The 25,454-nt window shown below is 44.5% G+C and overlaps 2 protein-coding genes across 2 annotated transcripts; both read left to right on the top strand.

The window, feature by feature from the left end:
- The first annotated feature begins 5 nt into the window (after positions 1-5).
- Positions 6-806, top strand: LOC121774527. The gene is made up of 2 exons (XM_042171387.1): positions 6-62; positions 210-806. Exons 1-2 carry the CDS (start codon positions 6-8, stop codon positions 804-806), a joined length of 654 nt encoding a protein of 217 aa, XP_042027321.1.
- Positions 807-3,731: 2,925 nt separating this feature from the next.
- Positions 3,732-5,078, top strand: LOC121774526 (anthocyanidin 3-O-glucoside 6''-O-acyltransferase-like). Its single transcript, XM_042171386.1, has one exon. The coding sequence runs from the start codon at positions 3,732-3,734 to the stop codon at positions 5,076-5,078; it is 1,347 nt and encodes a 448-aa protein (XP_042027320.1).
- The last annotated feature ends 20,376 nt before the right edge of the window (positions 5,079-25,454 follow it).

Raw genomic sequence — 25,454 nt, 5'->3', positions numbered from 1 at the left:
ATAGAATGTGGGCTTCTGATGGGTCCGGGTCTGGGCTGGGCTTCGGATGGTCCTGGGCCTGGGTTTACAAAATGACCCAATTGGAGCCCATCTCAACTGATGAGCCCAGCCCAGGCATGCTTTATTTCACTGGTGGGCTAGCCCGGCCCAGTTGACAACTCTAATTCCAATCTCCACATTTCTAAATTTTTCTCTATTCAACTTTTTAGAAAAAGGATAGCGACGAGGAGTATCAACAATTGATCGATGGGGCGTTTGATGCACTGGTTGAAGAGGTGCAGCGGGAAGCTGAGGAGGAAGCGAAGCAGGAGGCGGCGGCAAAGCCTCGCTCGATCCATCATCAGCGGACAATCTGCCGTGACCATGCCGGTGCCCACCAGTTGCCGATGGATGACTACTTTGGCGATAACCCCCGTTATACACCAGAGATTTTTCGTCAGCGATTCAGAATGTCGCAACGGCTCTTCATCCATATAGCAGCGTCATTGGTGGGGTGGTACAGGTGCTTCACCCTCCGACGTGATGCCTGCGGCCGGATCGGACTGTCGACGTATCAGAAGTGCACCTCTGCAATTAGGCAACTTTTCTATGCCGACCCCGCTGATATGGTCTACGAATACCTACAGATGGGTGAGACGACTGTCGTACAGGTGCTGAGGCAGTTTTGTAAGAGCATCCAGGATATCTTCGGTCCCGAGTATCTAGGAAAGCTTAGCGACTTTGAATGCCATAGACTGATAGATATTCACGAGAGGGTACACGGTTTTCCAGTGATGCTGGGCAGCATCGATTGCATGCACTGGTAGTTCACTTCTGGATTCAAAGGCAAACATCCCTCGATGATACTGGAAGCCGTTGCTGACTACCGGTTGCGAATCTGGCATACGTATTTCGGTGTCGCAGGGTCGAACAACGACATCAACGTTTTACAGTCATCGCATCTCTTCAATGACGAGTGCACGTGCGATGGTTTGGAGGTCAGATTCATGGCCAACGGCACGTAGTACAATAGGGCATACTATTTGGCAGATGGGATATACCCTCGCTGGCCCATGTTTGTCAAGACAATCCGACAACCGGTTGGTCCGAAGAAATCCTATTTCGCGCGACGTCAAGAAGCTATTAGGAAGGATGTCAAGCGCGATGGGCCATTATACGGTGTCCGGCACGAGTTTGGCATGAAAATGATGCCGCCGACATCATGTATGCATGTATCATATTGCAAAATATGATAATAGATGATGAAGGACTTGCTGCAGAGCGCTGGACACCGGAAGAGGGTGCTACTACAAGTCACGGTGTTGTCACCGCCCCCCTGCAAATGGGTGTACCACGTACTAATCAATACTTGATCCAACGGTTCACCGATATGCGGAGGGAAAAAACACATACGACATTCTAGACCGATTTGGTTGAAGAGATCTGGGCACGTAGGGGAGGGGGCACATCGTGATATGCGTTCGCGGTGTTGTTTGTGTGATGTCGATAATTTTCGTTGTATAATTTTCCCATTCTTGTAATACAACGAAGATTTGTTTTTAAATATTTTATTATTAAATTATGCATTTTTTTCTAAATATTATAGTACGATAATAGTTATTCTAATTGAATTAAAGTACTATAACAATAATTGAAAAAACAATATTTTTTGTGGCTTGTCCACTATTGGGATGGACAACTATTTTGTGGCTATGGACAAAATATTGTGGCTTGGCCTTAAGAGTGTCCAAACTATTGTGGACACTCTAAGGCATAATTCGGTTGGGGTATTTTTCACGCACATTGGATGAAACTTGTCTATTGAAAGTTAGTGATTGGGGTCCCGATGCTTTGCTGGCCTTATTTTGTGGATCAGACGATGGTGAATTGTAGGTTTGTGAGTGAGATGTGGAAGGTTGGATTGGATGTGAAAGATAGTTGTGATAGGTTGTTGATTGAGAGGGTGGTTAGAGAGGTGATGGAAGTTAAGAGAGATGAGTTGTTGGAGAAGGCTCGTGGTATAACAAATATGGCAAACAAAGCCATTTGCGAAGGAGGATCTTCGCACAATAATTTGAACCGATTGATTCAGTTTTTGAAGTCAGGGGCGTCATCATTTGTCATATTAGTTTGTATGGAGAGTGACATATTCGTATAAATTAATTAATTACGAAAATAAAACATTTGTCAGACTCCCATCCCCTTTCAACACAAGTCTAAAATGGTCCTTTCTGATATAAATAGAAACATCCTAATTCCAAGTGATTTACGACAGTTGACAGTTGACAGGAAAAACTATCTCATAACAAAATACTCTCTCCGTCCCATTAAATATGCAAACATTAGCTTTTCGGCACGAGATTTTATGTAGTGTTGTTTTGTTAGTTAATGAATAGAGAGTAAAATAAAAGAGAAGAGAAAGTAGAGTGAATATTGTTTCCATTTTTAGAAACGTTTAATTTTTAATAGAACAGACCAAAAAGGAAAACGTTTCATTTCTAATAGGACATAGGGAATATTTGGTTGATAATTTTCAAATTTGATACTCCCTCCGTCACTTAATTAGAGTCACGGTAAGAGCACGAGTTTTAAGAAAGATAAAGAATAGTGGATTGGAAGAGGCAGTGGACCTAAACCCACTTTTTTATATTGATTTTATAATAAAATGTGAGTGAAGTGAGTTATTATAATGTGAAAGCTACTTATTATTTATGTTAAAAGTGAAATAGAATTTTTATTGTGGAACAGAGCGAATGACAAAATGTTGTTCCTATTGTAGAATAGAGAAAGTAGATACCAATAGGTATTAACATGCGACATTTTGGAATCATCATTAATTAGTAATAGTGGTATAGACTCTTATTATAGTAGAAATATTATACTTCTTCCGTCTAATAAGAGTGTGCACTTATAGTTGAGCATAAGTTTTAATGCACAATAAATACTTAGGTGAGAGATAGAAAGAAAAAAATATTAAAGTATTGTTGTTAGTGAAGAATGAGTCGTCACCTTACTAGAGAAAATAAAGTTTCTAAAATTAGAAAATGCATACTCTTATGAGACGGTATAAAAGAAAAATAATGTATACTCTATTATTAATTAGTACTCCCTCTATTTCATAGTAATAGAATAATTTTTCTATTTTCGACATTCCATAATAATAGAGTTATTCTTTTTTAGTAAAAAGTACTCCTACTCATGCTTTTCCATCTCTTATACTTTAGAAATCGAATAAATTTGGAATTCTATGTTCTTCTGACATTTTCAATATACTTTCATTTATATTTTTCAAACTAATCGGATCAAAGTGGGACTTAAATTTATGGCTGAGTGGAGGATTTAATTATTGAATATAAAATGTTAGGTTAATTTTTTTTGAGTAGTCTTGGAACTCATAATATTATAATCTATATCACGTTAAACTTTTCAATTCCAATACTTTAAATTTAATAAATTATTTGGGTCCGCTCATAAATTTGAGGCTGCACTAACTTCCTAGTGATTAAAAGTCAGCAAGTTTGACGTGTGCGATTCCCTTTCATGAACGCCGTTTTTCTGTTGAGAATTCGGGCATACTATATTGACAGAGGAAGGCGTGTTATAATTATTGACTATACTTTTCAATCCATCAATATTAAATGCGTGCCACATGGTATATACATCCCTATATATTTATATATATATATTTATATTAAGCATAGATTTATGAGAGCTTGCGTGTCTTGTTGATTTGATGTCGTAGCAGAATTTCAATGGCTGTCAAAATCGTAGAGAGCCACTCCGTCTCGCCGTCTTCCGGCGCGGCCGCCGAGCATACGCTCCCACTCTTATATTTCGACATGATATGGCTCGACTTCGTTCTAACCGAGACACTCCACTTCTACCCCCTCAAATGCTCCCAATCTTTTTTCTTTGAAACCGTCGTTGTCAATCTCAAACACTCATTATCCCTTGCTCTCAATCATTTCCTTCCACTATCATCCAAAATCATCTTCCCTCTCACCTCCTCTGCCATGCCCGTTTCCTGCTACACCACAGGAGACTCCCTCTCCCTCACAATCGCCACATCCGACGATGACTTCTCTTTCGTAGTGTCCAACCATCCCAAGCCTGCTCACGATTTCCATCAACTCGTCACACAAATGCCGGCGGCTGTTTACTCCTCCGACGAGATCAAATTCAGCTCCTTCGCAATCCAACTCACCTTGTTTCCGAACCAAGGGATCTGTATCGGATTCACACACCATCACTCCATTTGCGACGCCACCACTCTCTCCGCCTTCCTCCACACCTGGGCCTCCATCAACAGATCCAACGGCAGCGATCAGCTCCTCCTCCATCAGCTGCCTTTCTACGGCCGAGATTCTGTTCAAGATTCAAACAAACTAACCATGATTCATTGGAACAAAATGAAGACGAGTAGGCCGACGGTTTCACTAACACCAGAATCGCCTTCTGACAAAGTCCGAGCAACATTCCACCTAACTAATTCCCAAATCGAGAAGCTCAAGAGATGGGTTGCGATCAAGAAACCTTCAATAGGCCGCCCCTCAGCTTTCGTCGTGGCGTGCGCTTATCTCTGGAGCTGCCTGGCCAAGTCGGAGGTGGAAAACGACGACGATGAGACACAGTACTTATGCTCTCCGGTCAATTGCCGCGGGCGGCTTAATCCGCCTCTTCCGGAGAACTACTTCGGCAACTGCTCGATCCAATTGATTGCTTCTTCAAGCCATGGAAGACTCAAAGGGAATGATGGCTTTGTAGCTGCCGCGGAGGCGGTTGCGGATGCAGTTAAAATTGCTGTAAAAAGCACAAGAGTTTCGGAGTTTTATGAGAATCGATCAGAGATACTTTCGGAGTTGAAAGGGAAGAGAGTAGTTTGGGTTGCTGGATCGACAAAAGTCGATCAATATGGAGCAGATTATGGATGGGGGCCAGCAATTAAGTATGAATGCGTTCATACAGACTTTAACGGAACAGTTCATCTTTGTAAGGGCAGAAAAGATGGAATCGACATGGGCTTCTCAATGCCTAAGGCTAAGTTGTTCTTTTTTTCCTCTGTCTTTAACAAATACTTATTCATCAATTCCAATTTGTAGTTTTTCTATTAATTTTCCAATTTAACTCAAATAAAACATACGTCCATCAGTACCTTCTTGAATAAACTTTTTCATAACAACCTACCAAACTAATAGTAAAAACATGTACTATTCCTAATATAGCAAGTTCACTTTGTGGGCTGTGGGTGGCGTTTTGGCCTACTTTCCCTTAATGGATGGGCTGGGTTGGCACAAAACTAACAAAACAACAAGATTCAATATTTTTTGACTCAATTTGTAATTTTATCTTGATATAAAAGTGAGAAAGCAAACACTAAACATATGTTATGAAAAGAAAACTAAAACCAAATAGCCTATCAATAAAGTATGTTCGCCCAAAACATAGTTATAAATCCAACTCTATATTAACTTGCATATCAAGTCATGCAAACCCAATGAGACCTAAACCTACTTGGCGTCGTTTGCGTCATATTTGGTCATATATGCATGGTTATATTCGTTGGTCCTTGGATGAGGGGAAGATCAGTTTCTGGGATGATGTCTGGCTTGGGGCTAGCCCCATCCGGAGTCCGTGCGTCCCTGGAAATGATCCTCCTCAATCCCAGGTCGTTGCATCATATTGGCATGAGCATGCATGGGATGAGGATATGCTGCATAGTTTGTCTTTCAGGTTTGGCGTACCTCTCGATGAGATTGCCCAGATCAGAGCCACGCCGATCGAGTTGGGGGCGAAGCATGTGAGGCGGTGGAGTCTGACTAGCCATGGCGAGTTCTCTCTGATCTCAGCCTGGGAGAGCATCCGGACTAGACTGCCGAAGCGGGAGATTTTTGGACTTATTTGGAATCAGGGATTGACTCCTACCATCTCAGTGTTCATTTGGAGGTTATTGTTTGGTAGGCTGCCGGTGGATGAGAAGTTGCAGAGGAGAGGGATTGAGTTAGCGTCTAGGTGTCATTGTTGTAGGTCTCCTTCGGTCGAGTCTCTCAGTCATGTCTTTTTTTTTGAGTCAGTCGGCGATTTCTGCATGGAAGTATTTCGATGCTTGGTTCCCTTCCTCGCACACACTGATTCACACAAGCACTGATATTGCACTTAGACTAGGTCACTAGTGGAGGTCCTCCTTCCAGAGAGCTCCCACCATGCATATTAGTTTTCTGGTTCCCTGTTTGATTGCTTGGTTTCTTTGGACGGAGAGGAACGGCTGCAAGCATAGCGGTCGTCCTTTTCGTCACTCACATGTTATTGGCAGGTCACTCATCACCTGCACGTGCTTGTTCTAGCCGGCAGAATCACCTCGACTCATTGGAGGGGATGTTCGCCGTCGGTTGATATCATACCTTCCTCCCCCAGAGAGCGTGTTCTGCGGTCACTCATGGTCCTATGGCATCCCCCTGATGCCCCGTGGGTGAAGTTGAACACTGATGGTGCCTTCTCTACATCGACACTTGAGGCGGGGGATGGAGGATTGGTTTGAGGTTCTGATGGAGGCCTTCTACGTGCCTTTTGTTCTTCGGTAGCTGCATCATCAAGCTTTAAGGCGGAGCTTTTGGCTCTGATTCGGGGGTTGGAGATGGCTATGGAGCTCTCTACATACATTTGGATAGAGCTGGACTCAGCGGCTCTGGTTACCTTATTGTCATCTGGACATCTTGGCTCCGCGGATCTTAGGCATCACATGGCGTTGATCCGGAACTTGACATCTCAGTGGCAAGTTCGTTTCTCACATATCTACAGAGAAGGAAACCGGGCTGCTGATTTTCTGGCAGGTAGGAGGGTCCAGACCCCTGCCCTCACTTACTACGAACCAATCTCTGTGCCTCGGTACCTGAAGGCGCTAGTTAGGATGGACCAGCTGGGATATCCTAACTTCCGCTTCCGACGTAGAGATGTGGGTTGAACTCGACCTCTTGATGGTTAGCTATATTTTATATGTGTCTCTTCCTTTTGTCTATTTAGTCCTTTTCCTTTTGATAGCTTGGAGGATCCCGGCCTGTGGGACCTCTGCCTTGCATTCTCATGCTCTTGCTTTGGATCTTAGTCACTTTTAGGCTAAGATCATATGTTGGAACATTATATTTATGGTCTTATTCACGGGTTGGGGGTCTGCCTAAACCCCCCGTCCATAAAAGGTGTTTTTTATTAAAAAAACCAAATGAGACCTAAATATATTATAATTTCATTCTAAAAAGAAAAATTACAAAATTCCATCAACTTTGGAGACTATTATCAAAAGTAACAACTCTCCTTGTTTTTCATAACATTATCAAAAGACATATAGTGTAGAGTCACAACCCACACAAAAGTCACCATAATCGACTACGCTACTCCAAAATAGGGGTGAGAAAAAAATTTGGAAATCGAATATCCGAATCGAACCAGACTAAAATTTTGAAATTAAGTTCGGTTTTTTCAATTTTTCGGTTTGGTTCAGTTTCCGGCAAGATGGGCTTGATATTGAGGAGACGTCATGCGGGAAGTGTCAACCATCGTGGTGACCAAGTACATGGACATTAGGTTGTTCGAGCCCGAGCCCGCCTGGCTTGATTCGCCTCGGCCCCTCCTCCCTCTAGCCGCCTTGGTCCCTTGCGGCCGACGACGCCCACTGGAGGAGCCCCCTGCATCGGTGGCCGTTCCCTATAAGGCGTTGCCTGACCCGCCCTCACTAGACGAGTATTGGCCACCCACCGTGTGCTTCGTGCGTTTCGAGCTCAAGCCCGTGTTGGACTGGACACCGCCAGCCCACCTTTCAATGTCTTTGACCGCCTCCCAAACATTGACATGTTTGAATTCTTTGTTGTTGTCGTCTTTAAAGACTCTGCAAAGCCGCTCTCAGAATGTAGCCGTTTCATTCTTGTAGATCCCGCAAATTTTTTTGACATCTCTGTGGACTCAGTCAAAATGACTGCGGAGCATCTTCATGGTGCGGCGCGCGTGAGCCCTTTGGCTTGTTCTCGTTGTAGGCGTCAGCGACCTTTTCCCAAAAACACTTGTGGTTTGTGTCTTTGCGGCTATATGGATGATAAGTCGTATTCTAGGCCTCGGTTACTGGTCAGTATGACAGGTTTAAATGATTATATTTGCAAAGCAGTTGCTCAAAGTGTGCAGGATAAGTGTTCTGGCCAGTAGGGAAGTTCCGGAGTGTTCGGGTAGAAAAAGCACCAGCATGGTCTCATACTGATCCGTATACGTGCTAAAACGGCTTGAGATGAAGAAGACGGATAGCTGGGACGGATTACCCACAATTAAGGGCAAAGAAGTCAAATTGCAGCGAGGATTTACCCTAAAATCAAGGGTAGCCTCCCTATAAAAGGTAGCCAAGTTGGAGAGAGAAGGAGTTTTCGGAGAGATTTCAATTCACCATCATCTTTAGGTAGAGAGTTCTCTCGGTAATTTCAGTCTTTCAGCCGTGTCCACTTCTTGCCTCGCCGAGCCATGATCACCTGACGTTCAGAATGTTCCCGAGTTCCAGTCATCGTCCGTTCCAGTTAGCTAGATCGTAGTTCCAGTCAGAGATTTTGTCGCCCGGAGTGGCAAACAATCTTTAAATTGCTTTCGTAGTTTAATTAGTTCTCCGTCTTTACATTGGATTTCTGTTACATTTTGGGATTTTGTTGTTTTGAAATGCTTGCTTTGGATATCCGAACGTGTTAATGCTATGAAGTTGATTTCCGTTTCGTTCATTGTAGTGTTCTTTTATTTCCTTGTCTAGTTAGCTTAGATCTAAGGTTTCTCGGTGTTTTAAGTGCTAAATCTCTAAATTCTGTTACGTAACAAATTTCTTTAGGATAGGTAAACAAGTACTGTTTGATCCGGAAGTAGATCGTTGCATGCAAGGCTTCGTTTTATTTTCTGAATCGATCTTTCATGTTGACCAGCATGCAGAAGTCCAGTTTCAGCGTTTGATTTCAGATTTGATTTCTTAGTTTTAGATCTGTGTTCGCGAGTTGTTAATCTGTGTTTGCCGGGTTGGATCTGGAATTGTTATCTGAGTTTAATTTGTGTTGTTGGAGAAGATGATGTCTACATCCAGATTGGGGACCACCTTACTTTTATTTACTTTTGCTTTCTTTTGTCCTTCACCTCTGGTTGTACCTGCAGATCTGTCAGCCTAGTCACCACTACCTCCACTACACTCTGAATATTCTGTTTAGCCAAAAATAGAAATACCGTCATTTCCAAACAATTTCTGTTACACCATGTCCCCTCATTTCCACGTACACAGTGCATTCCATGATCTGCTCCCCCATCCTAGTCAGTAGGACGCCACCCTTTAATTACTCGCCTAGGTAGAAACTCAACCCGAGCGTGGTAGCTAACCAACCCTCCAAAATATCACCGCAGTAGTTTAAACGCACCATCTCTGTGGGATTCGACCCTTACCTCCACTATACTGATCAGTAGAAGTGGGTTGAGGAATCTTTGAAGACGAGGTCTAGGCTTAGTTAGGATCTTTATCCTGCCAGTAGGATATATCCTCACTTGAACGACACCTACGCACCTCGTTAGCCTCTTCAAATGGCGCCGTTGCCGGGGATGGATGGCGTTTTATATACTATTGTGTGTGATACTTTGGCGTAAATATTGTGTATAATTTTTTCTCTTTTTCTTTTGTTTCAGTTTATGAGAAGCAGTTCGGATCCTAATCCGTGGAAACCGAAGATACTTCAGCGAGGATCCATACTTGTGACCACTCGTTCTGGCCTGTCAACAACTCTGTCTGACCTAGACACGAGTAGCGACGAAGAACAGTACACCATAGAAGGACCAATTCCCGTGGAGTTACCACTGTTGGAAGGCAATCCAGGAATGGCTGCCAACATGGACGAAGATCCAGAGATCGGTACGCTGAATGCGCATACCGAAGGAGAACCACCGCAAGCTATCGTAGTCACCCCGGGACAGACTGCTTGTGACGTGAAGCCTCATGTCATAGCGATTCTACCTACATACTGCGGGAAAAGCTATGAAGGGCCGTATGAGTTCCTTCACGAATTTTGTAAGATTTGTAGAGCGCAGAGAAGACCAGCAGGAGCGACTGAAGATGATTATAGGCTGAAAGCTCTGCCATTTGTGCTCAAGGGGGAAGCGAACACCTGGTTCATGCGCTTGCCCCCTGACTCTATTGAGACTTGGGCCGACTTCAAGTCAGCATTCCTGGGCGAGTTTTTTCCGTCATCTAAGACAAGCGCACTGAAGAGAGAAATAACGAATGTGAAGCAAGGATATGACGAGCCCTTGAGCGACTATTGGGCAAGATACATGGGTCTTTTGGAATCGTGTCCCAACCATCGCATGGCGGACATTGAAGTACATCATACTTTCTACGAGGGCATGAACGCGGTAACCAAAGACCTGGCCAATTCATCTTCGGGAGGAAGCTTCACGCAATTACGGGTCAGCGAAGCAAAGAGAGTCCTAAGGAAGCTACTGAATGCAAAGAAAGAGTATGACCATTCAAGGGAAGGATACAACCGAGAGCGGGCTGCTGTTGCATCGACTACTGATCAGGAGAACAAGCTGGAGCAGAAAATGGACTTGAAGATGGATGAGCTGAAGAAGTCACTTTTGAGTGCCATCGAGAAGAGCACTCCACCACCTCTCCCAACTGGGAACTACAAGGGTGCAGAGCAGGGGAATCAAGGGGCCCAATACGAGCATCCGAATGACTTGATCAGTACGGAGCAAGCTAACGCTGCTGGGTATTTTAACCAGAATGGGAATTGGATCCAGGGGAGACAACGGGACGCACCATGGAGGGACCACCCGAATTTTCGATGGGGAGAAGGGAACCAAAACCAGAACCAAGGTCAAGGCCAGAACCAATATAACCCTTACCCGAACCAAAACCCTAACCGTGGACCAGCAAACCCAGACTTCCAGCCCAACTGGTCAGGAAGAAACCAACATGCCCAAAACCATAACCCACAAAGCTCAAACTCGAACCCTGTTTACGTGCCACCCCATCAGAGAAATTTCCAAAACTACCAAAATCAACCAAACCAAGCATCCCAACACCATCAGAACCAGAATCAATTCCAAGCCCAGCACCAGAATCAATATCCTCAAGATCAGTACACTCCTCCTGCCCAATATAACCAATACCCGCCTAATCAAGGACAGCAAACCTTCCAGAACTATCAACACCAAGGGCCGGGTCATTTCCAAAACTCGAACAGGCCGAGGAGATCCGTTGAGGACATGATGAGTGAAATGCTAGCATCACAACAGAACATCAAAGGAGAATTGCAAGCCCATAATGAGGTCGTGCAGGGGATGCAAAATGCCCAGAAAGAACATAAGGCGAACATGGATATGATGAATAGGCAGTTAGCTCAACTGGCCAGTTCGATGGGTGATTTGAAGGGAAATGCAGGAAAACTCCCATCTACAGTCCAAATGCCCGAGAAGGCAAATGTGAGTAAGGTCACGTTGAGGTCAGGAACTACTTATGATGCACCTCAACCGAAACAGCCGAGTGAAGGATCGAATGGAACGAAGATAGGAGGCGAGACAATTTCAGCTGAGGAAATAGGGAATTTCATGCCTCGAATGCAGGATCCATTCTTCCTGGATGATACACCAAGTATAAGAGGTGAACCCGATGCCTTACTGACCAGGAAGGAACCTCCTCAAGAGAAAAATCCCAGAATGGAGGCTCGGACCCAAGAGCTACCAAAGAAAGTTGCTGAGGAACCCGTAGAAGAGAAAAAAGGGGAGAAACCATTCCCATTCCGATTTGTTACAAAGAGGAAGAAAGAGAACCCGGTCGACTACTTGTCGATTTTTGGAAGGTTGGACGTCACCATACCATTCCTCCAAGCCGTGAAACTACCCCCGCTCGGAAAATTCATTAAGGATTTCATAGCCGGGAAAGCTCAAAAAGATGGACAAATCATGGTGGAAGGGATCGCATCCGCAATTGTGCAAGAGAAACTGCCGCCCAAGAGGGCCGATCCAGGTATGTTCACTTTACCCATAACTATAGGGGATGTGAAGGTTGAACATGCGATGTGTGATCTTGGAGCTTCCATTAATGTCATGCCATTATCGATCTATAACCGACTGAAAGGAGTGAGGCTGTCAAACACTAGGGTGTTGATCCAGCTGGCTGATAGGTCGTGCATAAGCCCTGAGGGAGTTTTAGAGAACGTGTTGGTTAGAGTACAGGAGTTCACATACCCTGCTGATTTTTATGTGATCAAAATGAGTGAGCATGAAGCGAGAGAGTCTAGTGGAGTCTTGTTAGGGAGACCTTTTTTGAGAACGGCTAAGACAATAGTGGATATCGCCGAGGGGACTATTTGCATTGATTTTAATGGTGAGAAGTTTACTTTTGATATAAATGATGCCATGAAGAAACCCATTGATTCTGAAAATCTATGCTTTGTTGATGTGATTGACCCTCTAGTCCAAGATTTTCTTGAGACCGAACTATTACAGGAAAAACTCCAGGCTTTAGATGCTTGTGATCAGGCCGACGAAGAAGCTGCTGCGTGGTGTGATTTGATCAGTAGCCAGGGGTTGACCGACGAAGAAATAGAAGGAGCGATCAAGGAATTCTGTCAAAAGTCGGCGTTCATTGGAGCCGCAGGGGCCAAGCTTCCAGTCAGTACGGAAGAACCTTCAGGGGAAGACTTAAAGAAAGAAGGAGAGGCTCAGAAAAACCCTTTACCCGAAGACACACTTCTACCCCAAGTCGAGTTGAAGAAGTTGCCAGCGAATTTGAAGTATGCTTATCTCGGAGAGGAAAACTCATATCCAGTGATCATCAGCAGCAGCCTTACGAAGGAACAAGAAGCAAGGCTACTGACCGTGTTGAGTAAGAACAAGAAGGCAATCGGATGGAGCCTTACCGACCTAGTGGGAATAAGCCCCGACGTCTGCATGCACCACATTAGGCTGGAAGAGGGAGCAAAGGCACATCGAGATGCCCAAAGGAAGGTAAACCCGAACATGCGAGAAGAAATATTGAACGAAATCTTGAAGTTGTTGTCGCTAGGGATTATCTATTCAGTGCCGGACAGTGAGTGGGTCAGCCCGATCCACATGGTTCCGAAGAAATCCGGAATACAAGTCGTCAAGAATGAGAGGAACGAGCTGATCCCAACAAGGCTGGTCACGGGTTGGCGAATGTGCATCGATTACCGCAAGCTGAACAATGCAACAAGGAAGGACCATTTCCCCCTGCCTTTCATCGATCAAATGTTGGAGAGATTGGCCGGGAAGAAGTACTTCTGCTTTTTAGATGGGTATAGCGGATACTTCCAAATTTACGTGGATCCGGAAGACCAGGATAAGACCACCTTCACTTGCCCATTCGGAACCTATGCGTACCGACGCATGCCTTTCGGCCTATGCAATGCTCCAGGTACGTTTCAACGTTGTATGATGAGCATATTCTCCGATTTAATTGAGGACTGTATAGAGATATTTATGGATGACTTTACGGTCTACGGAGATTCTTTCGACTCTTGTCTTCATCATTTAGACATAGTCCTAGAGAGGTGTCGAGCAAAAAGTTTGGTTTTGAACTTTGAGAAGTGTCATTTTATGGTCACGGAGGGTATTGTTCTGGGACACGTGGTCTCGGAGAGAGGTATCCAGGTGGATCGAGCCAAGGTGGATGTCATATCCAAATTACCATTCCTTACTGATCAGAAGGGAATAAGGGGTTTCCTGGGACATGCTGGATTTTATCGAAGATTTATAAAGGATTTCTCCAAAATCGCCCAACCCCTTACCAGACTGCTTCAAAATGATGTGGAGTTCGTTTTTGATGAGCAATGCAAGGCAGCTTTCGATATTCTCAAAGAAAAATTAGTATCCGCACCTATCATACGAGCTCCTGATTGGAACCATCCTTTCGAAGTAATGTGCGACGCCAGCGACTTTGCGGTAGGGGCCGTGCTGGGTCAGAAGATCGATGGGAGGAGGCACGTAATTTTTTATGCGTCCAAGACTCTAAATCAAGCCCAGCGGAATTACGATACCACCGAAAAGGAGATGCTGGCAGTGGTGTTTTCTTTCGAGAAGTTCCGGCCATATTTGCTGGGATCTAAGGTCGTAGTATACACTGACCATGCAGCCCTTAAGTATCTAGTTACCAAGAGAGAATCAAAACCACGCTTGATCCGATGGGTACTCTTGTTGCAAGAATTTGATTGGGAGGTGGAAGATAAGAGAGGAGTCGAAAACAAGGTGGCAGACCATTTGAGCAGAATAGTGCAAGAAGGAAACAGCGAGGAGGTGCACGACAAGTTTCCAGAGGAACACTTATGTGAGGTGATTTTTGCACCCAGAAAAATTGATTGGGAAGAAGTGTACAAACTTACTGGTCAGAATGATGCAGCAAAAGGAAAAGAGAAGGTAGGGCAGGAGCCATGGTATGCGGACCTGGCCAACTACCTAGTAAGTGGAGAACTTCCAGAGGTACCAAGTGTTACCAAAGCCCAACGAATGAAGATCAAGAGTGAGGCAAAATATTATTTTTGGGACGACCCTTACCTATGGAGGGTAGGATCCGATCAAGTGATAAGAAGGTGCATTCCTGACTGGGAACAGCGGGATGTGTTGACCCACTGCCATTCGTTAGCATGTGGAGGGCATTTCGGATCCAAGAAGACGGCAAGGAAGATTCTGGATAGTGGATTTTATTGGCCAACCCTCAACAAAGATGCGTACGACTTTTGCAGAAGCTGTGAACGTTGCCAACTGACCGGTGGGATATCTGCCCGAGATGAGATGCCGCAAGTACCGATTATTGTTTGTGAATTATTCGACATATGGGGAATGGATTTCATGGGGCCTTTTCCCTCGTCCTATGGCAATCTGTATATCCTAGTCGCGGTGGATTACGTCTCCAAATGGGTAGAAGCGACGCCCACAAGTACGTGTGAAGCAAAGGAGGTGGCCAAATTCTTAAAGAGTCACATTTTCAGCCGTTTCGGAGTCCCAAGGGCGATCATATCAGATCAAGGTACACACTTCTGTAATCGCACAATTGAAGCCTTAATGAAGAAATACGGTGTGCACCATAGACTTTCCAGCCCGTACCACCCGCAAGCTAACGGCCAAGCCGAGATCTCTAATCGAGAGATAAAGAAGATTTTGGAGAAAACTGTAAATCCTTCTCGGAAGGATTGGAGCGTGAGATTAGAGGATGCTCTCTGGGCATATCGAACAGCCTACAAGACCCCCATTGGTATGTCCCCTTACCGAATAGTTTTTGGAAAAATGTGCCACTTACCTGTAGGGATCGAGCATCGAGCATACTGGGCAGTACAGAAAGTGAATATGGATGCTACAGCCTGTGAGGAGGAAAGGAAGCTGCAATTACAGGAGCTTGAGGAACTTAGATTGGAATCTTTCGACTCGGCCATGTGGTACAAGGAGCGAACGAAATTATGGCATGATAGAAATCTGAGAACCAAGGAGCTCCATGTTGGCCAGAAAGTACTACTCTTCCAGTCGAGATTGAAGTTAATGCCCGGGAAACTCAAATCTAAGTGGACAGGACCGTACATCGTAACAGCCCTCCGAGCTAATGGAGCGGTGGAGATTTCAGGGAGTCTTTCTAACTCTGAGCCTTTTGTTGTGAATGGACATAGGTTGAAAATCTTTAGGGATAATAGTGAGGTGGGGGTAGTGGATGAAATTCCACTACTACCACATACTAAGGTCACATACTGATTAGTAAGATAGGAATTTGGAATTCCACGTGGCTAGTTTCATTTTGATAATATTCTGCATATACTGGCCAGGTAGGATTCCAAATTACCTAAGGAGAATGTAAATACTGTATATACGTAATTAATTTTTGCATGCTTGAAAATTTTCTAAAAATCCAAAAATATATTTTCGGGCCTTAAATTTAGGTTGGTGTACACTTTGACCAAGAGATTACCTATTTAGTGTTATTCCAATTTGTATTTAAGTGCCCATTTGAATTATTTTCCTTATTAGGTAAAAATAGAGGGAAATTATGTTATGGGCGAAAATTGATTAAGGGTTTTTTCAGCTTTTGCAGAGAGGCAGACTGGGAAGGCGCGTGAGCAGTGGGACAAGACCCGTCGACCAATCAGGAGCCAGATTTCGCAACCGCCTCTGCCTTTTGAAACGTCGCGACCGGCTACCTGTGATAGCCAGTGACAACCGCCTGCAACCACCTCCTCTCATCCGAATTAAACATACCACCTTACCCTTTTTCCATCACAAACCCTTATTTTCAAAATCCCTTTCAAGAAATTCTCCTCAATCCCTCTCACAGAAACATCGTTCTCAAACCAAACCCTAATCTCTACCGTCAAATCGCAAATTTCAGTCATGGGTAAGAAAGCTTTCGCGAGGAAAATCAAGCCCCGTCGTGAGACCATCCGAGATGCACAGCCGCTGCGAGAAGAAATACCGGAGGCACAACCACAGTCAGATTAACCGCTACCGGCACCGACCGCTCAACCGCCTGCCACTATTTCTTTGAATGCCGTAATGGCATTTCTTCGCCAACAAGACCCGACTAGGGACTGGACGACGGCGCTTACTAGTTTTGGCCAGACGGGAGCCGTAGAAACCGCAACCAGCGAAATTCCATCTGTGCCGGTCAGCCACACCGCAGCAATTTCAGAGGAAGGAACTCCATCGGCGACTGCACCATCGGAAACTTCAGTACCGAATTCGGCGGAACTCGACGCCGTCGCTGCACACTACGATTCCGGCCCTGAGGAGCATGAGCAAAAGAAGAATCCGGGAGAGAGCGGAGGAGCAGAGACGATACCCGAGAATGAGCCGGTCTCTCCTGAAGTGGCAAGGGAGGACATAGATCTGAACGAGTCAGCCAAGAAACAGGGTCTCATGACCGATGAGGAATTTCAGACTATCATAGATGGAGTCAATCGGATGGGCGATAACACTGTCTCGATGGTTGAGGGTCTAGACCTCACATCGAGAGCAGTAGGAGAAGGTGAAACAGCTGAACCAAGAACCATTTCAGAGGGCAAAGAGTACCAGTCAGTAGAGGAGAAAGTGCAGGATGAAGAGAGAGAAGCAGGGTTGGTAGATCCCCAATCTGGTACAGGGGACGATGATTTGCAAGAGGAGGAGAAAGAGCAAGAAATGGGAACCCAAGAACCATTCTGAGACCGATACCGGTGAAGCGGCGTTTAAATCTGAAGATGACAGAGAAACCGACACCCACACGGGTATCTCAGCGAGTCTTGGGCAAATGGTCAGCAAGCAAGGCCAAGACGAACACGGCCGAGAACCCAGTTGAGGTCGAGAGCGAAGAAGAACAAGCCACACCCGAACAGGCAGAGGATGAGCCAGTACAGCCTACTAATCAAGAGGAAACTGAAGAAGTGGCTGAGGGTGCATCCGGATCAGTACAGCCAGAGGAAACCGACAAGGTTGAAGCTCAAACCAACCTTACTGCTCAAGAAGAAGAAGGCAAATATCAACGGGCTAGGAAAAGGAAGGGGAAGGCTCCAGTTAAGAAGACGTCAGTGACCAAAAAGGCCAAGATAGTGAACACGGGGGTGGTCATCACCGAAGCATCTCCGAGAACAATTCCAAGTCAGGGAGAGTCGAGTGACAGCGAGTACGTGGGCGGTGACCAATCCGACTCAGAGAGCGACATTTCCGTGGAGGAAGAGCAGTGTGAGGAACAGTCACTCCCGGGTGCTCACCAAGAGCTTGTACACCCACCTGTGGAGAGACTCCGATACGGAAAGTGGAGCATAAAATTCACAAATGCGATTGCTGATGAAATGAAACTTTTCGAGACACAGAAGCTGACTGACGCCTTTGGAAGCTTGGATGACGGCAGCAAGGATATTAAGTGCGGCAAGGTAATGCATTACCCTTCTCTAGATGAGTTAGGAGTTCGTGACCAATTCCTTGCGTATATGACTGCTTTGGGATTTGAGTGGCTATTGCATAATGGAGACCCCCGTATCTGTGTGAGATTAGCGAAGGAGTTCTTTACCACTTTTCGGTTTAGGGTAACAACGGATCTGGATGAAGTGTCAATCAGTTTTAGGTTGTTTGCGAGAGAGTTTAGCATGAGCTTGATAGAGTGGACATGCCGGCTGGGCATGTGTACATTGGAAGAAGCAATCAGTTCCGAGTGGAGAGATAGGGAGAGGGGTATCCCCCGTAGGCACGTGGATTTTGATCCACAGGAGGCCTGGGCTGAACTCACCCATCCCGGCGCAGGGGAATTCGCGTCAACTATCTCCCGTTCTATTCACTTAAATGATCCAGTTCTGAGACTTGTGCAGCTCCATCTGGACGCCAACTTGCTAGGCCAGTCCAATTCGGCCGTTCGCACTTCGATGACGGAGTTGTATCTCCTTTGGTGCGCAAGGCGAGGAAGGAGGCTGCATCTTGGGTTTTGGACAGCATACCATTGTCACTTGATCGCTACACATCCTGCCAGAAACCTCACTCTTTGCCATATATTGGGAAGTTTCGTCACCAACAACTTTAGCATCACGGAAGCTGAGTATTTAACTTCACTGCCTATGGTACGTCCCCCAGGTTTATTTGACATACCCTATTTCGTTAGGACGAATGCGGTATATATGAGGATGGGCAGACCGCATCTTTACGCAATGGGAGAGGAAGCCACGGCTGGAGGAAGGATTGCCATGTTAGAGAGGACGATTGCGGAGATGGCTGAAGAGAACAGGCAAGTGAGGTCAGAGATGACTCGCCTGGCATCGGTGATGGAACAAATGTTGAAGGAATCGTCGCAACAGAATATACTGATCCAGAGGCAAGCTGCCATGGAGACAATTGTGACGAATCTAGGAGAGGAGAACCATCGCATGCTGACGGAGATGAACAGGATGGCGTCCGTGATCGATGACATATTGGAGGAAGTAACCAGCCAGAAGCAAAGGGAAGCTGGAGAACCTAGTGGCCATGGTGGCCAGACTGATGAACCACAAATCCAGGAGACCAGAGTAGCAGATGAGCAAGAGACAGAGGAAGCCGAGGTGCCGGCGGAGGCCGATGAGCCGGCGACGAAGAATGATGAGGAGGACCAGACTGGAATGGAGACAGACCCACCGAAGGAACAACCTGCACCACCTGCTCCGCGGAGGAGCAGGCGACATCGATAGACCCCCCATACCGACAAGTTAGTTTTTCTTTTAGTTTTTGTTTTTTTTTTCTGTTGTTTCCGTATTCTGTTTTATTGTGTTTTGGTGTTGTTTAGGTAGTTTAATTCTTCGGTGTTGTGCGCAGACCTCCCTTCTAACACTTAGCCTATTACATAGTCTAAGTGTGAGAAGTAAGGAGTTTGTTTCTTGGTAGCATGTTTTCTGTGTTTCTTTTGTATATACGTGTTTCTTTGTTTAGTGGATTTTGTCCGGTGTTCAAACCTCTCCCACTTAGCCTATTCCATAGCCTAAGTGTGAGAAGTTTCTGTTTGAGTTGTTATTTTTGTTTGTTATTTTGTTGTCTGTGTGTCTACCATACTGGCCAGTACTTTTTTTTTTCCACTTCACAGCCTTATCTGGGGCAGACACTTGTGAAGTAGGGGGGGGGACGTAATGGCCAGTATGATGTATATATGTGTGTTCTGTGTTTGTGCTCGTTTTGTGTTTTTTTAGGTCTAGTTTTTTTTATGTTGTGTGCTGATTTGGGCTTAAAACTCAACCGTCCTGAGCTGGAGGTGAGGGGAATTGAGGGAGATAAGACAAGCTGGAAAACCGAAACCACTCTCCTTAGTACCTCCTGACCAGTATAGATGATGTGAGTATGAGAGAAAAGCCCACACTTAGAGCCAAACACGAAAGCCCTCTAAAATGTGAGTTATAAGCCTTAAAGTGGAACCACTTTCCACATACACTTAAAGAAAAGAGAGGCTGCCACAATTTGCCTAGGGTGAAGTGATCACGGGTAGCAAATACTGAAGGCAGTAGGAACCCCCCCCATAAAAAAAAAAAAAAAAAAAAAAAAGAAAACCACCACCTTTAGAACCCTTTTTTCTTAACCTTTTATACCCAGATAAACACCCCTAGCCCCTGGGACTGTGTGTAAGGCATGAAACAAATGGAGCTTACTGGCCAGGAAGAAGTGTGAAAAAAGCAGAAACCAGCTGGGCAGGAAAGTTAGAAGAAAATCGACCAGAGAGACATTCCAGGTCCAAAAAAAGAAGGGATAAGGGTGGCGAAGCCACGAAAAAAAAAGAGGAAGAAAGAAAGAAAAGAAGAAAATGGTCAGAGATTTGACCACACAAAAAAATGAAGGAATAAGGGTGGCGAAGCCACAAGAAGCCTACTAACCAGTTGGAAACTCAAGCCAGAAGCACCAGCTAAGAAAAGCAACTGATCAGAAGCCTGATGCACACAATCCCCCTTCATAAATTAAATAGAAGTTTTTGAACCTTAGAGCCTTAGGAACATCTACCCAAAACACTACAACCCAACAGCCCCGTTACAAGCCTTAAAGTCCTTCAGTAGCTGCACGTGGGATCCAAGTCCAAAGCAATTGTGGTTGAGCATGATGAGAGAATTCAGTCCTAACGTTCCTGGTGAGGTGCGAGTGACTGAGTGAACCTAGTGGATGACCGAGAGTGTGGGCGATCTTGACAAGCAGATGTACTGACTGGGGGAGAGAAAGGGGGGGGCGGCAGAAGTTCAAGGCTGTCTAAGGCCGGATTGCACCTGATCCCGAGGGGAGGGATGGTTGAAAATGTAGCCCAATCTGTTAGTGTTTTATGTGTTTGTGTTTGTGTTTTCTTTCTTCTTCGTCGTTGTAGTCTAGAGTCCAGTTTTAGGTAGAGTCGGGCAGGGAAGTAACCAGGCTAGAATGCGACTTATTGCTTTTTGTTTGTTCTTCACGCTTGAGGGCAAGCATGTGGTAAGTGTGAGCAGTTTGATAAGTCGTATTCTAGGCCTCGGTTACTGGTCAGTATGACAGGTTTAAATGATTATATTTGCAAAGCAGTTGCTCAAAGTGTGCAGGATAAGTGTTCTGGCCAGTAGGGAAGTTCCGGAGTGTTCGGATAGAAAAAGCGCCAGCATGGTCTCATACTGATCCGTATACGTGCTAAAACGGCTTGAGATGAAGAAGACGGATAGCTGGGACGGATTACCCACAATTAAGGGCAAAGAAGTCAAATTGCAGCGAGGATTTACCCTAAAATCAAGGGTAGCCTCCCTATAAAAGGTAGCCAAGTTGGAGAGAGAAGGAGTTTTCGGAGAGATTTCAATTCACCATCATCTTTAGGTAGAGAGTTCTCTCGGTAATTTCAGTCTTTCAGCCGTGTCCACTTCTTGCCTCGCCGAGCCATGATCACCTGACGTTCAGAATGTTCCCGAGTTCCAGTCATCGTCCGTTCCAGTTAGCTAGATCGTAGTTCCAGTCAGAGATTTTGTCGCCCGGAGTGGCAAACAATCTTTAAATTGCTTTCGTAGTTTAATTAGTTCTCCGTCTTTACATTGGATTTCTGTTACATTTTGGGATTTTGTTGTTTTGAAATGCTTGCTTTGGATATCCGAACGTGTTAATGCTATGAAGTTGATTTCCGTTTCGTTCATTGTAGTGTTCTTTTCTTTCCTTGTCTAGTTAGCTTAGATCTAAGGTTTCTCGGTGTTTTAAGTGCTAAATCTCTAAATTCTGTTACGTAACAAATTTCTTTAGGATAAGTAAACAAGTACTGTTTGATCCGGAAGTAGATCGTTGCATGCAAGGCTTCGTTTTATTTTCTGAATCGATCTTTCATGTTGACCAGCATGCAGAAGTCCAGTTTCAGCGTTTGATTTCAGATTTGATTTCTTAGTTTTAGATCTGTGTTCGCGAGTTGTTAATCTGTGTTTGCCGGGTTGGATCTGGAATTGTTATCTGAGTTTAATTTGTGTTGTTGGAGAAGATGATGTCTACATCCAGATTGGGGACCACCTTACTTTTATTTACTTTTGCTTTCTTTTGTCCTTCACCTCTGGTTGTACCTGCAGATCTGTCAGCCTAGTCACCACTACCTCCACTACACTCTGAATATTCTGTTTAGCCAAAAATAGAAATACCGTCCTTTCCAAACAATTTCTGTTACACCATGTCCCCTCATTTCCACGTACACAGTGCATTCCATGATCTGCTCCCCCATCCTAGTCAGTAGGACGCCACCCTTTAATTACTCGCCTAGGTAGAAACTCAACCCGAGCGTGGTAGCTAACCAACCCTCCAAAATATCACCGCAGTAGTTTAAACGCACCATCTCTGTGGGATTCGACCCTTACCTCCACTATACTGATCAGTAGAAGTGGGTTGAGGAATCTTTGAAGACGAGGTCTAGGCTTAGTTAGGATCTTTATCCTGCCAGTAGGATATATCCTCACTTGAACGACACCTACGCACCTCGTTACCTCTTCAATGGATGACGGCCTACATCCTCCTCCTCCTCGACCTCCTCCTCCTCTTCCTCCACCGCGTCGAATGCGAGACCCCGGAGCTTCCACCGCCTCGTCCTCCTTTCGGAGTGGGTTTAGCCGGAAAATCCTCCCTAATTTGTGATAATCCCGGCGATTGACCATACCTCGGGGCGGGGGGACGAGAGTATGCATCCACGTCAAAATATGGTGGTTCGTACGCCGCCGGCGTCGATGAACCGGAACCGGAACCGGAAGCACCCAAGACATTGTACATGCCCCCCCAGTCGCCAAACGTGTTCAAGTCATAGCCACCGGAGCAGCCAGAGTTTCCGTCGCCAGATATTTTGAGATGAAAATTGGAGAGGAAAGAGAGATTATTTGAGAAGAATAGATGTGTGTTTGTGTGTATAATGAAAATGAAAGAGTAATATTTATAGAATAAAAAAAGAAAAATAAAAATAAAAAAATTATCGTTCGACGGTAATATTACCGTTTTTTAAAATTTATTTATTAAAATTAAATTTAAAAAAATAATTTATTGCATCAGTATGACGACGCCCACTCGCGGGCCGGCATCGGCGTCTCGCTGCCGTCTCGTCTCTCCGAGACGAGACCGAGACGAGGGCGAGACGCGTTGCGGATGTCCTGATTATAGCTATATAACTTTTAGTAGCCTACGACATAATCTTTTAGTGGCCTACAACATAATCTTTTAGGGGGGACAATGATTATAGCCATTAACCTGGTATGATGGAATGGAATAGTATTCTACCTTTATTCCATTCATTTTTATCTTCTTTAGTTAGGAATCGTTTACTTCCATTTCATTCTCCTTTTTTATTTTAAATTTTAACAAAATCATGTAACATTGATATATGAAAAACTCAATCTTATTGTAGAACACAAAACCACACTATGAAGATCATTTTTAGACAATACATAGGTCACTTAGTTTGTTTTATGTCATGATAGTAAACATGGCCTAAAATGACTAACAATGACATTCATATTTTTTAAATACGGATTTTATAAAATGACCTATAACCAACTAACATTGTTCTAAAATGACCTAAACAAACTTACAATGACAGATTCAACTGTTAGACACTAGAAATTAATTTGATATTGATTATAATCCTGTCTTATAATATATTAAATTGAATATGATTTTAATTTTATAATAAAACTAAATTAGTTTTATTATAAAACTAAATTAGTTTTATAAAACTAATAAAACTGACTCAGCGGTGGTCTAAAAAGATTACTATGGGTCCAGACCCAAGCCCAAAGACCACCCAAAGACCAAGTATAAGTCCAAGTCGAAGATCGAGATCGAGATCGGGATCGGGCCCGGGTGCGAGGACCGCGGCCCGCGAGCGCGAGCGCGAGCGCGAGCACGAGCACAGGCTCGGGCTCGGGCGGCGGCGGCGCGCGCGTGTGGGCTCTTTCACCCATCTTGGTCCACTATAATTATTAAGTAACATAAAGTCACTTAATTTAAACACATTAAAAGATGTGTTACTTCTCCTATGTGGGATAATTAACACTATTTAATTATTCCTTAAGCTCAAACTCCAAGCTTTAATTAAAAGCTAATTATGCCCAACTTTAATCCACTATTTCTCACTCACCGGAAATCGGATTTGAGAAAGTGAATATACTACATTTATCTATGTAAAATGTAGATCGGCGCTATATCATTTAATTTCACAAAATTAAATGTCTCGTCACATTTATTAATTGGTCAAAATCCATTGACCGGGCATATTGTACACCATGATTTCTACAATCCCCCACATGAGTGGAAATAGCCAAATGCATATGCATGCAGACACAAGCTCAACCCTCGAGAGGTATATAAGCATAAGGATAGGTAGTTGTTGGCTTTGAACCCTCCATAGTCGACACCATCGGATACACATGCGGCTTAGTAGCGCGATACTTTGAACTTATCCCCCACGGCGTGCACCGAAACAATGGTGTTAACGCTTAAACACCTCAACCTCATCCGTTCTCACGTTTTGTGTCCATTGCGGTCTTGGACACCACTTTGGATTCATAAGTGCGTTTTATGAAGCGACCACACTTCGTACTTACATAGGTGGCTCTTAGTCAAGTACCTTGCCATACTTGGTCTCTTTGAGAACTCCATCTCTTTGAGATCCTTAAGAACCATTAAAAGTCATAGACTTAGCCTTTACCACTAGGCAAGTTCTCCAACACTCTATTGCTCTCTAGGGAATAGATATAGTTGAGTGTTTCTCATGAACTCTCATAGCTTAGTTGTCCCTTTGAACCAAGTTCTTGGGATCTCCAGTCTTCATGGTTGGGTTACCACTATGACAATTCTTTAATTTGTGGATTTCAAACCCATTCCCTTTAGCAACTTATTCATTTGATCACGGTTTAACCCTTTGGTTAGCGGATCCGCTAGATTATCTATTGACTTTACATAGTCAATTGTAATCACCCCTGTTGTGATCAAATGTCTAACGGTGTTATGTCGTCGACGTATATGTCGAGACTTACCGTTATAGAAGCCATTGTTTTCCCTTCCAATAGCCGCTTGGCTATCGCAGTGGATAAGCACTGGTGGCACTGGCTTAGACCAACATGGAATATCTTCAAGGAAGTTCTTAAGCCACTCAGCTTCCTCACCCGCCTTGTCTAAGGCGATGAACTCCGATTCCATGGTTAATCGGGCTATACATGTCTGTTTTGTGGATTTCCACGATACAGCACCACCCCCAATAGTAAAGACGTATCCACTTGTTGAAAGTGAGTCTCTATTGTCGGATATCCAATTTACATCACAGTACCCTTCAAGTACCGGGGGGTATCTCGAGAAGTGTAGCCCAAGATTTTGAGTATGTTTTAAATATCTCAAAACCCTCACAAGAGCTCTCCAATGCTCTTTGCTTGGATTGCTCGTGTAACAACTCAACTTGTTCACGGCACAAGCAATGTCAGGTCGAGTGCAATTAGTTAAGTACATAATGCATCCGATGACACGTGCATACTCTTCTTGTGCAACGGCTCGCC

This window comes from Salvia splendens, chromosome 17 (genome assembly GCF_004379255.2).
Source record: "Salvia splendens isolate huo1 chromosome 17, SspV2, whole genome shotgun sequence".
Classification (NCBI taxonomy): Eukaryota; Viridiplantae; Streptophyta; class Magnoliopsida; order Lamiales; family Lamiaceae; genus Salvia; species Salvia splendens.
This window is presented reverse-complemented; position numbering and strand designations above follow the sequence as displayed.